General features: G+C 36.3%; 1 protein-coding gene across 1 annotated transcript in view; it reads left to right on the plus strand.

Moving 5' to 3' along the window:
* The window catches only part of HERC1 (HECT and RLD domain containing E3 ubiquitin protein ligase family member 1), a 96,006-nt gene that overhangs the window by 63,361 nt on the left and 19,174 nt on the right, over positions 1–13,471 (plus strand). Inside the window, 13 exon segments of the mRNA XM_035899415.1 lie at positions 1,121–1,321; positions 1,949–2,123; positions 2,844–3,114; positions 3,898–4,111; positions 4,922–5,127; positions 5,694–5,821; positions 7,639–7,766; positions 9,000–9,200; positions 10,077–10,207; positions 11,241–11,440; positions 11,918–12,032; positions 12,582–12,728; positions 13,255–13,356. Coding sequence (XP_035755308.1) covers positions 1,121–1,321; positions 1,949–2,123; positions 2,844–3,114; positions 3,898–4,111; positions 4,922–5,127; positions 5,694–5,821; positions 7,639–7,766; positions 9,000–9,200; positions 10,077–10,207; positions 11,241–11,440; positions 11,918–12,032; positions 12,582–12,728; positions 13,255–13,356 — 2,219 coding nt within the window.

Consider the following 13,471-nt stretch of genomic DNA (forward strand, 5'->3'; position numbering starts at 1 on the left):
AAACACTGGAACAGGTTGCCCAGAGAGGTAGTGGAGGCCCCATCCCTGGAAGCATTCAAGGCCAGGTTGGATGGGGCTCTGAGCAACCTGATCTAGTTAGCGGTGTCCCTGCTCCTGCAGGGGGGTTGGACTAGATGACCTCTAGGGGTCCCTTCCAACCCAAAACATTCTATGATTCTATGATTCTTCAGCTGCCTTTGTAGGAGAAGTTAATTAGCATAAATTAGAGTCTCAGAAGTCTGCCATTAGGCTTATTCTTACTTTTAATACCTTGGTACTAGTTGAGAGTATCCTGAGGATGGCTTTCACTTTAAACAGATTCTTTCTAGTGATTATAGAAAGCGTTTCCCAGGTGATTCTTTGATTCTGGTACTATCTATAGCTTGTATGATCGCAATTGTATGAATTAGCACATTTGTCTATTTAAGGGTAAATGAGTGCTCCAGAACTTAATAGCAAGTTGATCTTCCAATAGATAAGAGGTGATCAGATTCTACTGTATGGGGAGTGAGAGCAGGAAGGATCAGTAAATGTAAGCTGACTTCTGTGTAAATGTTTGGGAAATCAATGGAATGCATAACTGAATTGCAGTTATAGTGCCTTCACCCCCACCCCCCACCCCCCCCAAGATAGAAGAGCAAAAGCCTGGGTACAGTTATGACCTAAGAACTCACGCATACCTTTTTGAAGACCAAAAATCTCTAGTATCTGTCTTTACAATTGAGTCCTTTGGAATATGCACCCGTTATCATGATTTAAAGCACAGCTGTAGCCTACTCTTTTCACTGTATTCCGGGTTTTGGAGTTGTCTTGTGCTAGATGTGATGGCCTCTCATTTCTGTGTTTTGAAAAAGCATCTAGTTTGATGCTTTAGAGAATCTTCCATGAAACTTCTTTGCAGTAGAAATAAAGATCAAATTTAATGGAGGAGGGGCAAGAGCAAGATTTTGTTTTTCTGATTTACTGTGTTGTGTCTATGTCAACATCAGAAGATGGGTTTTCAAGACTACTGTGTTGCAGATTAGAATCCACGTTTTATACCCTGTATTGGTTTTTTAATTAATTAAAATTATTTAATATTTTAGCTATTGTTACCAAGTTTATATTTCTCCAATTCTAGAAGACTGGGATATGTTAGATGTAGATGAAGATGAAAAGCTGACAGGAGAAGAGGAGTTTGAATTACTGGCTGGACCTCTTGGGTTAAACGATCGACGTATTGTACCTGAACCTGTACAGTTTCCTGACAGTGACCCTCTGGGTGCTTCAGTTGCAATGGTGACAGCCACCAACAGTATGGAAGAAACATTGATGCAAATAGGTAAATTTTAAATGAGTTTCAGTCAAAGAATAAATACCTCCCCTTTGGTGTGATTTTATAGGGGCAATGCAGAAATATTTTGACAGTCTTTCCTGCCTCCAACCATAAGAAAGTGAAGACAGGGTTCTAAATTGTCCTTTTATTATAGGGGGGTTAGAGACAGTAGCGTAAGGCATTTATATTGCCAGAAAGCTTGAAGCTTTGATTTGCTAATAAAACTGTGACCATAGTCCTACAGTGGGTGCCAGTAGCATGTTTTGCAGAACTCAGAGATGGATTAATGGATTTAAGTTGGGACTTATTGACCAGCCTATTGAAATGCAGGATCAATATGTAAATTCATAGGCCCGTCTAATGGAAAAAGGAAGCAGAGGAATTAACATTAACTTGAGTGTTCTCAATTTGTGCTCACCTATCTTTGAAAGTAAGGAATAATTAAATTATGCAGTGTATTTCAGGAGTGTATTTTCCTCTTAGTCATTATCACTATAGTTCTGTATGTATGAAATGCTGAAAAACTTAATGAGTCATTTGCAAACTTAGGCCAAATTTGTTTCTGTGCTTATTACTTTGTGATAATGTTCTTTTTTTCTTTAAACACTAATGCAAATCTTCATTATTTTCAAGGTTGTCATGGCTCTATAGAAAAAAGTTCTTCTGGCAGGATAACCTTAGGAGAACAAGCAGCTGCCCTAGTAAATCCCCATGACCGTGTTATGGCTCTAAGAAGAGTGACAGCTGCCGCCCAAGTCCTCCTTGCAAGAACTATGGTTATGAGAGCGCTTTCACTTTTGTCTGTCAGGTTTGTGGCATCCTTGGCAACACTTCCACCTTTCCATTTGGAACCGTTATCAAGTTATGTTTGATAGGGATGCAGTTTTAGGCTATTTGGGAAAGTGATCCTCATTTTATGTACTTACATCATATTATTAAGAGAAAAAGTTCTGTTGACTTTGTTCTTTTGAATGCTATATTCAAACGTTGTGAAAGAAACTTCTACATCTTGTATGGAAAGTGGACTCCAGTAGTGTTAGCCATTCAGAACATAACAATGCTGTGTTTGTCAGTGAGTTTTTGTTCAGGGCAAGTATTAGAACATAGAGGTAAATGTTGGAGGGAAGAAGGTGAAGTGAAGTTGATGAGCTATGAGGATTTAAAAACTGGTTTTATACAAGATAGCCATACAGCTATGAAGGCATTGCAGAGATCTGATATGTACATGTGCATATTATCATAGCATAATTCTAAACATGAATTACCTATACAACTTTGTTGATGAGTGATTTCAGGTAAACTCATGGGGTTTTGCTAAGGCAAGTCTATAATGCATTTTTGGCTTCAGCTTAATAGAAAAGAGTGGAGGGTTCATTTCTCTTTCTTCCCTTTCCCCCTGCATGGTAACAAAGGCCAGCTAATCAAACAGACAGTGTTCACTAATGGTTTGGGAATAGTTTTATCCAAATATAACTTTCTTTTAAAATGTACTAACAAAACCAAGAGCATTTATATTCATTTTTGACAGTGGTTCCAGTTGTAGCCTGGCAGCTGGTCTTGAATCCTTGGGATTAACAGATATCAGAACTTTGGTTCGTTTAATGTGCCTCGCTGCAGCAGGGAGAGCAGGCCTCTCCACGAGCCCATCCACTGTGTCAAGTTCAACAGAGCGATCTAGAGGAATACACAGCAAAACAAGCAAGCCTATATCTTGTCTTGCCTATCTGAGTACAGCAGTAGGCTGTTTGGCATCAAACACTCCTAGTGCTGCAAAACTGCTGGTACAGTTATGTACACAGGTAGGACTGTTATTTCAACATAAATATTTATACTAAGCTCCTTATACGTGAGATGAAGCAATCCATTTTGTACATATTGATAATTTGTGGGTTTATCTTCTGAACTGTGATGAGACTGCCCTCTGAGGATCTCCTTAGGGTGGTTCTTTATGGCTTTCACACGGGTATGTTTTATTGTTGGGAAGAATCAAGTAACTACATTTTTTGGCTGAGTACTCTTTTCAGGTGGAGAAAAATGGATGTGCTTTTTGTATTGATAGGTTTTTTCTGTTAGAGTTTTGGGTTTTTTAATTGAGTCAACTCTATGTGGAGCACAGATTGTTTATATTTAGAAAAAGGTGATCTACAGCTGTGAACGTGCAGCAGCATTTCACATGTATCAGTAAACTTCTAAGCAATCAGAGTAATTGCTTTGTTCTTCTGAGTTCAAAGTACAATTGTGAAGAAGTATGAGCGTTGGATGGGATAATGGATTTTATTATGTGTTATTGCTTTTTATCCTACCACCAGATGCATAACTTTTTATAAAGTTCTTCTGTAAGCTCCTTAGTTCTTGCTGATATTATTGATTACTTGATTCTTTTGTTTGGTTTTTTTTTTTAATGCCTGGATCTGGATAGTTGGTTCCATTAAGACTGGGCATTCCCCAGGGCAGAAGACTTAAATTCCAAAAAAATTGAAAATCTTTAGAACTCTGCATGATTTGTTCAACTAAAAATGTTTTCCAAAATTGATTTTTCTGTTTGTTCTGGTTATTCATTGTCTTTAATTATTTATTTTTAGAATTTGATTTCTGCAGCAACTGGTGTAAACTTGACAACAGTTGATGATCCAATTCAGCGGAAATTTTTGCCAAGTTTTTTAAGAGGCATTGCAGAAGAAAACAAACTTGTCACGTCTCCGAATTTTGTGGTTACTCAAGCACTTGTGGCATTGTTGGCAGACAAAGGGGCCAAACTGAGGCCAAATTATGATAAAGCAGAAATTGAAAAGAAAGGTATGATACAGCTTTGTTTTTAAATGTTAATTGTTAAATCTTCAATTCCTCATCTATATTTAAGGAGAGACTTCCTAGAATAATGTATAAATAAATATACTCTCAAAAATACACAAAACTTGTTTTAATCAAAGTAATCTTATGGTTTAGTAGACAAACTTTACTTAGAAATTTGGTCTTGGTACATAGTTGCATCTTTTGCCATTTTAAAAAAAAAATCTGAGTGTGTGTATTCAAAGCCATACAGCGAAGACATTCAGCCTCGGTTGTGCCACCTAATGAAATTAAGGGGAATAGCAGTTGACTACTGCCACGAAAGTACAGTTCTCTCTCGGATGCAGAAAGTTGTGCTGCCTCTGCCGTGAGAGGTCAGGAAGCCAAAAAGCAACTGCTGTGCCTGAACTGCAGCCGGCTGTTGCTGTGTTCACGGGAGGGAAGGACATAGCAGTGACAGCAGCTTATTTTGCCAGAGGAGGCATTTTCCCGTTCAGAAAGAACTTGCTCTTTGAACAACCACTTTCCATATGGTGGGAATAAGACTGTTATTCTATTTTTAAGGGGGTTTTGTGAAATTCTAAAGGAGGTTATTTTCCTCTTAGTATCAGAAGAGTGTTTTTTCTAATAGTTAACGTTATTGCAACGTTCTTATGTTTGTTAATCTCTTTCTTTTTTTCTGGAAATTATGGCTAATGCTGTGTTTATTTGTGTAATTCCGTTTGGTACTCATCTAGGCATCATCTCATTGTTTTGTTTAAGCAGGTTTAATTGCCCATTTGTATGCCCATCCTTCCTATGATCCTTCTGCTGTAGGCCCTCTGGAGCTGGCTAATGCACTAGCAGCTTGCTGCCTCTCTTCAAGGTTATCTTCACAACATAGGCAGTGGGCTGCTCAGCAGCTGGTGCGAACTCTTGCAGCACATGATCGAGATAACCAAACTATTCCTCAGACCCTCGCTGATATGGGGGGAGACTTACGAAAATGTTCCTTCATAAAATTAGAGGCTCATCAGAACAGGGTAAGCATGGTTTCTCCCAAAATTGAGTGAATTTTAATACTCTCTTGTAGAATACAGAAAAAGTGGAATACTATTATTTTACAAATAAACTGACTGAAATTATTTCCCATGAGAAGTAATTTTTTGGTGACAAAGGGAATTATTGCTTGAGGGTACCTCTGATGCAGAAAAATGCTTAGCTTCTTTGAAGCTTCAATTAAAGGGGACATGAAAGTGTTTTCACAGTACCTGAAGTCAGCAGAACCACCCAAATCTTTTATTAGACTAGATCTTAGTTTGTGTTAATTTTTCTGTCATAGTAAACGTCTTTGTCCAGTATTCGCTGCAATAGTGGCCTGTGGAGCCAAAAATGAACAAAATATAACATACTTATAAAGCATGCGTAATTACAGTACACAATGCTCTAAAAGTAGAAAAATATATCTTGTTTGATTGTTACAGTGTATTTCAATAATGTAGCTAATGCTCTGTCCCATTGATTACTGTTTGCTTAATATTAGTGAACAGACATACCTAAGCTTTAGATTTAAATTCCAGTTTTGCCATGATTATTTTGGTATTTGTAGGTCATGACATGTGTTTGGTGCAATAAAAAGGGACTTTTGGCGACTAGCGGAAATGATGGCACCATAAGAGTGTGGAACGTTACAAAGAAGCAGTATTCATTGCAGCAAACTTGTGTGCTCAACAAGCTGTAAGTTGATTCTTTGTAATAGACAGATATTTAAATTAAGCTATAATTGTGCAAGATAATGAAAAGAGCCAACCCTGCAATACCTCCTGCACAGACATTCTTTCATTTTTTATCTGGGGCTGTTGCTCTGTTAATGGTGTACAAAGTAAATTAAATACCTTAAAACTGAAAAGAGAACTTAATTATCAAGCTGATGAGAGTCGGTATAAAGAGATTGTGTTACATCTGTTTAAAGATGTTCTTAATTCATATAATGAGAAATGGGTAAAATGAAAACTGTAGGGGACTGTCATATGAAAAAACTATTAATATCCCTTAAGTGGGTTCCAGTGGACAGTTCTGATTTATAACGTGATAATTATGAGTATGGTGGTTTGAGGGAAGCATGTAAAAAGAATTTGTGACTTCCGGGACTCAGGAACTGCGCATAATTCTTCTTCATGAGAGTGACTGGGAATTACATTTGTATCATTTGGATGTGTCCAAAAAAGAAGAAAGAAAAAGAAAATATTAGAGTCTAATTAGTACAGCTTAGGTGAGTTTAACTCAGGAGAATGAAGAAATAATAGTGATCTGGAAGGTTGTTTCATGATGACTTCTTAGTGGTCATTTTGGTTCTTGTTTGCTTGCTACTGTTAGATGCTGCCTTAAAGGGAATAAACAGAATGATGTAACTTGACTTCAGAAGATAGTAATGAGAGCAGCATCTTCCTTTAACAGAGATCTTCGATTATTCATGTGGCAGAAAAGTGTGCTTCCTGTATAGTAGATTCAGAATTCAGTACTTTCGTGGGTCTTATTGCTAACAATCTCAATAATAACTTTAAATACAAATGCAACACAATCCTATTTGTATTCTTTATTGTATTGAGTAAGTGCCAGTTCATCTTTAAAGGTAGAATTCTTTTTTTTAGCCCTTAGAGATGAGCAGATGAAAAGGCATTATCCCTTCTTTTGATAGAATTATCTCCTCTTTCTGTGGGAATACTTTTTGTTTTTCTGAGTTCAGAGCATATTTAAATGCTACTGGATTACTATTCCCTGATACATTATTACTACCTCATGTTAACTTTCTATGTTAATACTTTTACATGTGTTATGTTAGTAAGTTAGTGTTGTTAATAGCAGTTACAATATCCCATACCATTAATTCACAAATTAAATGTCTCCTGCTTAAGCAAGAACACACCGAAGGTATGCCTCCTGTATCTTCAAAAATACAGGGGTGATACAGTATTTGGCCTACAGTATACATCCTGGCAATATTATAGCCTTCATTTTCCTGTAATTAAAATCACTAGAGCCTGTGCCTGTTGTATATAACCTTAAGGGCAGTAAAATGTACCCGTGGTCCTGTTACAGTTAGGCAAAGCAAACTTTAAAATAGCATTTTAGGACAGTTAACAACATTGTAACAGGAGGAAGTGTTTAAGCTAGAATTGAAAGCAAGATGTACCTCTTTCATTTCTCCAAGCTATCTTGTTTCATTTCATGACTCTCTAGCTAAAGTTTTGCCTTCACCAAAGGTGTTAAATTTGAGATATAAATAGGTAAAGTTAAAGGTAATTAAACTTTTTCTTTTCTAATTGAAACCTAACTTCAAATTTCTTACTGTGGAAATAACTGGTATCTCATTTTGTAATTTGAAGTGGTTTTAAATAGAATATAGAACTATGAGCAGAAAAATTTATTATGTAAATCTGCAGTGATGGCAGGAGTAGTCCAGATTTTAACTCCGTTATTTCATTAATTCTATGTTTTCCTGTCTGCTTAAAGGAAATGTCCTTTTTTAATTGCATTATTTTATTCTATTGTAGAGAAGGTGATTCTGAAGAAAGTCTGGGATCACCCAGTGACCTTAGTTTGTCTCTTGTATGTTGGAGCATCAGTGGCAAGTATCTGGCTGGAGCTACGGAAAAGATGGTGAACATATGGCAAGTCAATGGTATGCTCTTAGCTACCTGTTACACTTTGTGATACAACATATATCTAGGGAAGCTGCCAAGTTACTGAATATTTGTTTAACCAAGTATTTAACTGTGTGTGCTCTCCAGCTTAAATGCCTACTATGTTTCATAATGTCTTGTAAACTTTTTTAATTAGAGAAAGGCACTAACCACAAATGGATTTGTGATTTAAAGTTGATTCAGTAGAAAACTGAGCAGCATATGTGTCCTTGTTGAATCAGAAGTGTTTAGGTCTGAGCTTTGATCATGCTTAGCAGTTTTTGTCTGTAAATACTACCTTCCTGTAGTCTGCAAGAATTACCTTTCTACATGAAACAGGGAGAATGCAAAAATTGACTGAAACAGATGGAGGGAAGGATTGCTAGAGTGATAGGCTAGATGGAATGTCTTGTAATGAGAGTAGAATGAGTGAGCTTGGTTTATTTATTTGAACAAGAGAGTCTTGGAGGAGGAAGCTTATGAATAAATACATTAGGAAAATAAAGTCCAGGAGAAGCCATGGGAGAAAAAGCAGCAATGTAAGCAAATGGGTAGTATTGACACAAGAAGAAATGTAAATAAATTGGCCATGAATAACTTCAAGAAAGTTTCTTATGTTCAAAAGATTGTGATCTCATATTTTATAAGGAGGAATTACACCTGGGGAAGAAATACTATAAAATGAATTAGCTAAAGTTATGAGATTGCAATAGAAAGGACTGAACCTGATCCAGGAAAGGCCATTTCAAATTCCTTGATTCCGTTTGCGAGCATCTTTAAGTGGATTCTCTTACGTGTTTACTGTCATTTGTGATGCAATTGAGTAATCCAGCATAATACCATTAGAACTCCTGTGAGAGGAAGACTATTATTTGTTGTTTGTAATCTCTGAAACTTCATTCTGCTATTTTGCACTTGTGAAAATCGCCAGTTACGCTGCCCACGTTAAGAGACGATCCACAGTAAAAATATAAATTTACTGACTACTGAAGAATTTAGCTTCCTTCCTTAACAAAATTATGTAACTTGACTGATAATTGAGATTTGTTAGCTAGATTCTGTGTTTGTGTAGAGTAGTGGACCATTGCTTTGCAGGCTTGTAACTTACATGAATTTGTAGTATGTCCGAGTTCTAAACAGGAACTCTTAATATTTTCCCATGGAAAGTATTTTTGTTGTTTTCTTTTTTTTATGAAGATGAAATAGTTTAAAAATATTTTTTTGGCTCCTAGGAGGAAAAGGATTATTAGATCTTCAGCCTCACTGGGTATCTGCTCTAGCTTGGCCAGAAGAAGGGCCAGCTGCAACATGGACAGGAGATGCTCCGGAATTATTATTAATTGGTCGTATGGATGGATCTCTTGGTCTTATTGAAGTTGTAGACATTTCAACAATGCACCGGCTAGAACTGGAACACTGCTACAGAAAGGATGGTAGGAGACTGTATCAGTATTTAAGTAGAAATTAAAATTATGAAATCCCCTCCCCCCCCCCTTTTTTTTTATTAAGCAAGTATATAATCTCAATTTTTTATTACTATTCATGGGATATGACTTCTGTTACTTTAACCTGCAATCATCATTCACTTGCATTCATGGAAGGAGAAAAGTCTGTGGTATCTTCATCTGCAGCCTGATTCCCCTACAGCTGAGGCAAAGTTTGTAGAAACCTAGTCAAATCCTGACATTTCTTGCCATCAAACAAAGTCAGTGTAGATTCCCTGCAGTGCCTGCTCTTGTCTATGGATAATATGTAGTCAGTGTCTTTTGAATTACTGAATTACTGCCATTTTTCCTTTGTAGTTCCAGTCCCAGGGGACATGAAGTAGCACATCTTTGGTAGCATTGTGTGGTTTTGCATATTGCTGCTTTGGGAAATTTGCAGATTTTTTGGCAGGATCAAGTGAGGTGCTATCTACATGCTAAGAAAGGCACCGGTTGTTTTCACTGCTTTCTTAGAAGCATCCCTATCTCAGATATGCGTATAGGATTCAGTTTACTTTTGTTCTTTTTCCTAGCGTAGTTCTTTTCACAATGTCAGGAATATAAATTCAATTATTTTAATAAAAAGAAGAAGAATGAAAAAATATTACAAAATAATCTCAACAGCTGTCATTACAGTGGCACTCAGTTTTAACTTTACCATACAGATTCAGGAAGATTTTCAGGCCGAAAGTATGTTAAGTAACCTTTGTGGTGGGGGAAGTTGTTATGCACTTCATATTTTAGACAATTGCACTGCAAAAACCTCTTTGGCAGGAGGAAAGTCTCATTTAGTTAAATTAATTTTTGTGTTGTCTGTTTATGTAGTGTATGTCACATGCCTTGCCTGGTTCAGTGAAGACAGACCATTTGCAGTTGGCTACTCGGATGGAAAATTGCTAATAGGAACAAAGGAACCACCTGAAAAAGGAGGAATTGTTCTAGTTGATGCACATAAGGTAGAGTTAGTCTTTCTAAAACTAATGTATAATTTTTGTGGGCAAAGATCTGTTTAAGCTATTTTCTGTATTTGAAAGCTATTTATAAAGTCAAGTGCAGATTATTCTAAGAACCCACACTTATTTCTGATACATATATTAAACACAATATATTTTAAAGGAACAGTCCACCAAATTTAAAAAAAAAAAAGGAAAATAAATTTTATAGCCTTTTTTGCTATTAAGAGATTGTGAAGTATATGTGCATACAGTGACAGAAGTGTATTAAGGACACAGCTATGCATGTCTGGGTTTAGAGGACTGTAGTTCTTTTATTTTGTAAAAGTGCTCATAATAAATTTTCATTTTGGTTGCATCACATGTTTTAGTAAAGCTCAAGTTCCTGTACAAAGCAAAGGATTTTTTTCTATATATGCAGCCGCAAAGGTTTAGATCCTTGGATTGGCTAGCATGTAATTATAAGTCATTAATAGTCCATAAATTATTTGTTAGTCTAAGAGGAGAATTCCTCAAGTATAGGTGTAGTAAAAGCATCTTGAGCACTTCCATGAACTGGTCTTGGTGTTTAAAGCACGGTAGTCACGGAAGTGAGCATGATGTGACAATAAAACTATACTTGCCTTTTCCACTATGGGCTGTTCTCCTTTCCTACCTCAGTTAGACTCAAACCTACATCTGGCCCATTGCCTAATATGTTTATGAACCATGTACCGTTAAGGTAATTCATACTACAATTTCATAATATATAAAAAGAAGGGGGGGGGAAATGAAGAACTGTGTGCAATGAAGAGAGAACATTTTTTTCCTATGCTTTTCCTTTAGTTTCAACTAGCTAGGATTTTATTTTAATTTGATAGTTCTGAAAAGTATCGTTATGATTTCATAACTGCAACTCACTATCTCTACAACAATTTATTTGAGAATAAAATATTCTTTGTTCTTAATAATTAAACATTGCATTAGCTCCGATAGATTTTTCTCTGTTCTTACTGGGTTACTTCATACCAACTTTAGTGTTTTTAAAATCCAATAGGATATGATTGTTAGTATGAAGTGGGATCCAACTGGTAAGATTCTCCTGACATGTGCCAAAGAAGAAACAGTGAAACTCTGGGGATATATGGGAGGATGTTGGAGACGTCTGCATTCGCTGTCCCATCCAGCTCTTGTGAATGGCATTGCCTGGTGTGCTCTTCCAGGGAAAGGACCCAAGTTGCAGCTTTTACTAGCTACGTATGTGATTTTTTTAATTGTTTTAATAGCTCTTTTGCAGGTCTCTTCTACCAGTCTTTGGTGTCCAGAGAAAAGGAAAGTTTTGTCTTTTTTTTTTTAAATAACATTAATTCAGTAAGCCAGTTGCCATGAGATCCATAAGGCTTCAGAATTCAAATTTACCAGCTGTTTTCTCCATGCCATGAGACCTGTGTATGGTGGTCCTGCTTGGTGTTTTTTTTTTTTTTTGTTTCATCCAAATATTTTTTCTGAGAATATGGTGTTAGTAAAAATTGAAAAAGTAAGGGGTCAGGGGGAATAGGAGAAATTGCATCTATCCATTCAGAACATGCCTTTCCACTTTAGATTAATTGATATAATATAGTTTTATAGGAAGGTGGTAAAAACTACTGATATTTAAAGTTAATATCAGATCACTGATATTTTGTTAGTTAATATCTTTACTTTGCTTTTCTGATTTATCCTGACTTCCTTTAGAGGATGCCACAATGGTTTGGTGTGTGTTTGGACTGTTCCCCAGGACATAATAATCACATTGCAGTCCAGCTCAACTTGCTCAGAAGGGTGGTGGGACCAAGAAGCAAGTGCCAAGGTAAAAGAAGTAAAATTGGTGTTTAAGAAATTCTCTTTGCTCATTCCAAAATTGGGCAAGGAGAAGATTGTGAGATTTACTCAAATCTCAGGATTTCCTGAGAGGAGACATTTGCTAAAAAAAAGTTTATTTTACATTTGTATATGTGTAGGCATTTTCAGAACAGGAAATGAAAAATCACAGTTTTAAATTAATTTTATTTGGCTAAAGATTATATTTTGATCTGTTTTCACTTTTTTTAAGCTGATAAATTTATAGTAAAATTTAATAGGAGTTTAAAATTGTTTCTAGATAAAATTAAGTCAATATTTCACCTGTGTAAATTGTAATGTGGTCTTTAATGTTGATGGCATTTTGTAAGGAGAGAATAGGTAATGTGATGAAGATACTTATTTTATAAGATCATAGTATTGGTCTTTTTTATTATCTTACGGAAATTACCCCATCTCTACAGATAATCAGTATTTATTGCAGAATACAGAAGATGTTCTGCTATTCCATTTTCCGTAAGTAGTTCACAGCATTCCATAACTATGAAATAATTTGCAGGACGGATACAGAAAAGCAGTAGAAGTCAAGTGTGTATTTCAACTGAGAGGACATATTACTCCCGTTCGGACTGTTGCATTCAGTCCTGATGGACTGGCATTAGTGTCTGGTGGACTTGGTGGTCTCATGAATATTTGGTCTTTACGGGTAAGATCATCTTTTATGTGCCATGATTCTTTTTTTAGCATGAGTATCTAAAATGGCTAAGGCATCAGACTAGCTTTCTTTCCCCCTGCCCCTTCCTAGTATGTTAGAAACACTAGAGAAAGCATGGTATAAAATTATAAATAATGAAGTAGAAGTTGAAATTGTACTTAACACTGAAGTGTTTTATATTTTATGGTTCTACTGTTGATTCATGCTATAGGTTTGGTCATGTTAGTTAGGCTTTGCAGAACCAGCCACTCTCTCTTCATAGGTGAGAATAATATTCTCTTTGAGAACTTTTCCAAGAGTCAAATTCTGTGGCTTATTAAACACTTCTAAATCCTTAGTTATCTCCTTAGTATCATAGAAATGCTATGTACTAATTTGTTTTTAGTATAAACATTTCAGGTTTTAAATAGTTATTGAACAGCTTGGGAGAATGTCATCCCTTGGGAATGTGACTGTATGCATTTAAATAGAAAAGTAGCTGTGTATACACACTGACTCAAAACACTTCTTTCCTTAGGATGGTTCAGTATTGCAGAGCGTTGTGATAGGTTCTGGAGCTATTCAGACTGCTGTATGGATACCTGAAGTTGGAGTAGCTGCTTGCTCTAACAGATCAAAGGTGACACTATGTGTTAAAGTAATGGTCTTTTAGGAATTTTTACTAAAATGCAATTTGTCTGCCTTTCCCCTTTGCCCCCTTGGCGTCCGTCCCCCCCCCCTTGGCATCCGCCCCC

Source organism: Egretta garzetta, unplaced genomic scaffold (genome assembly GCF_000687185.1).
Source record: "Egretta garzetta isolate BGI_Z169 unplaced genomic scaffold, ASM68718v1 scaffold287, whole genome shotgun sequence".
NCBI lineage: Eukaryota > Metazoa > Chordata > Aves > Pelecaniformes > Ardeidae > Egretta > Egretta garzetta.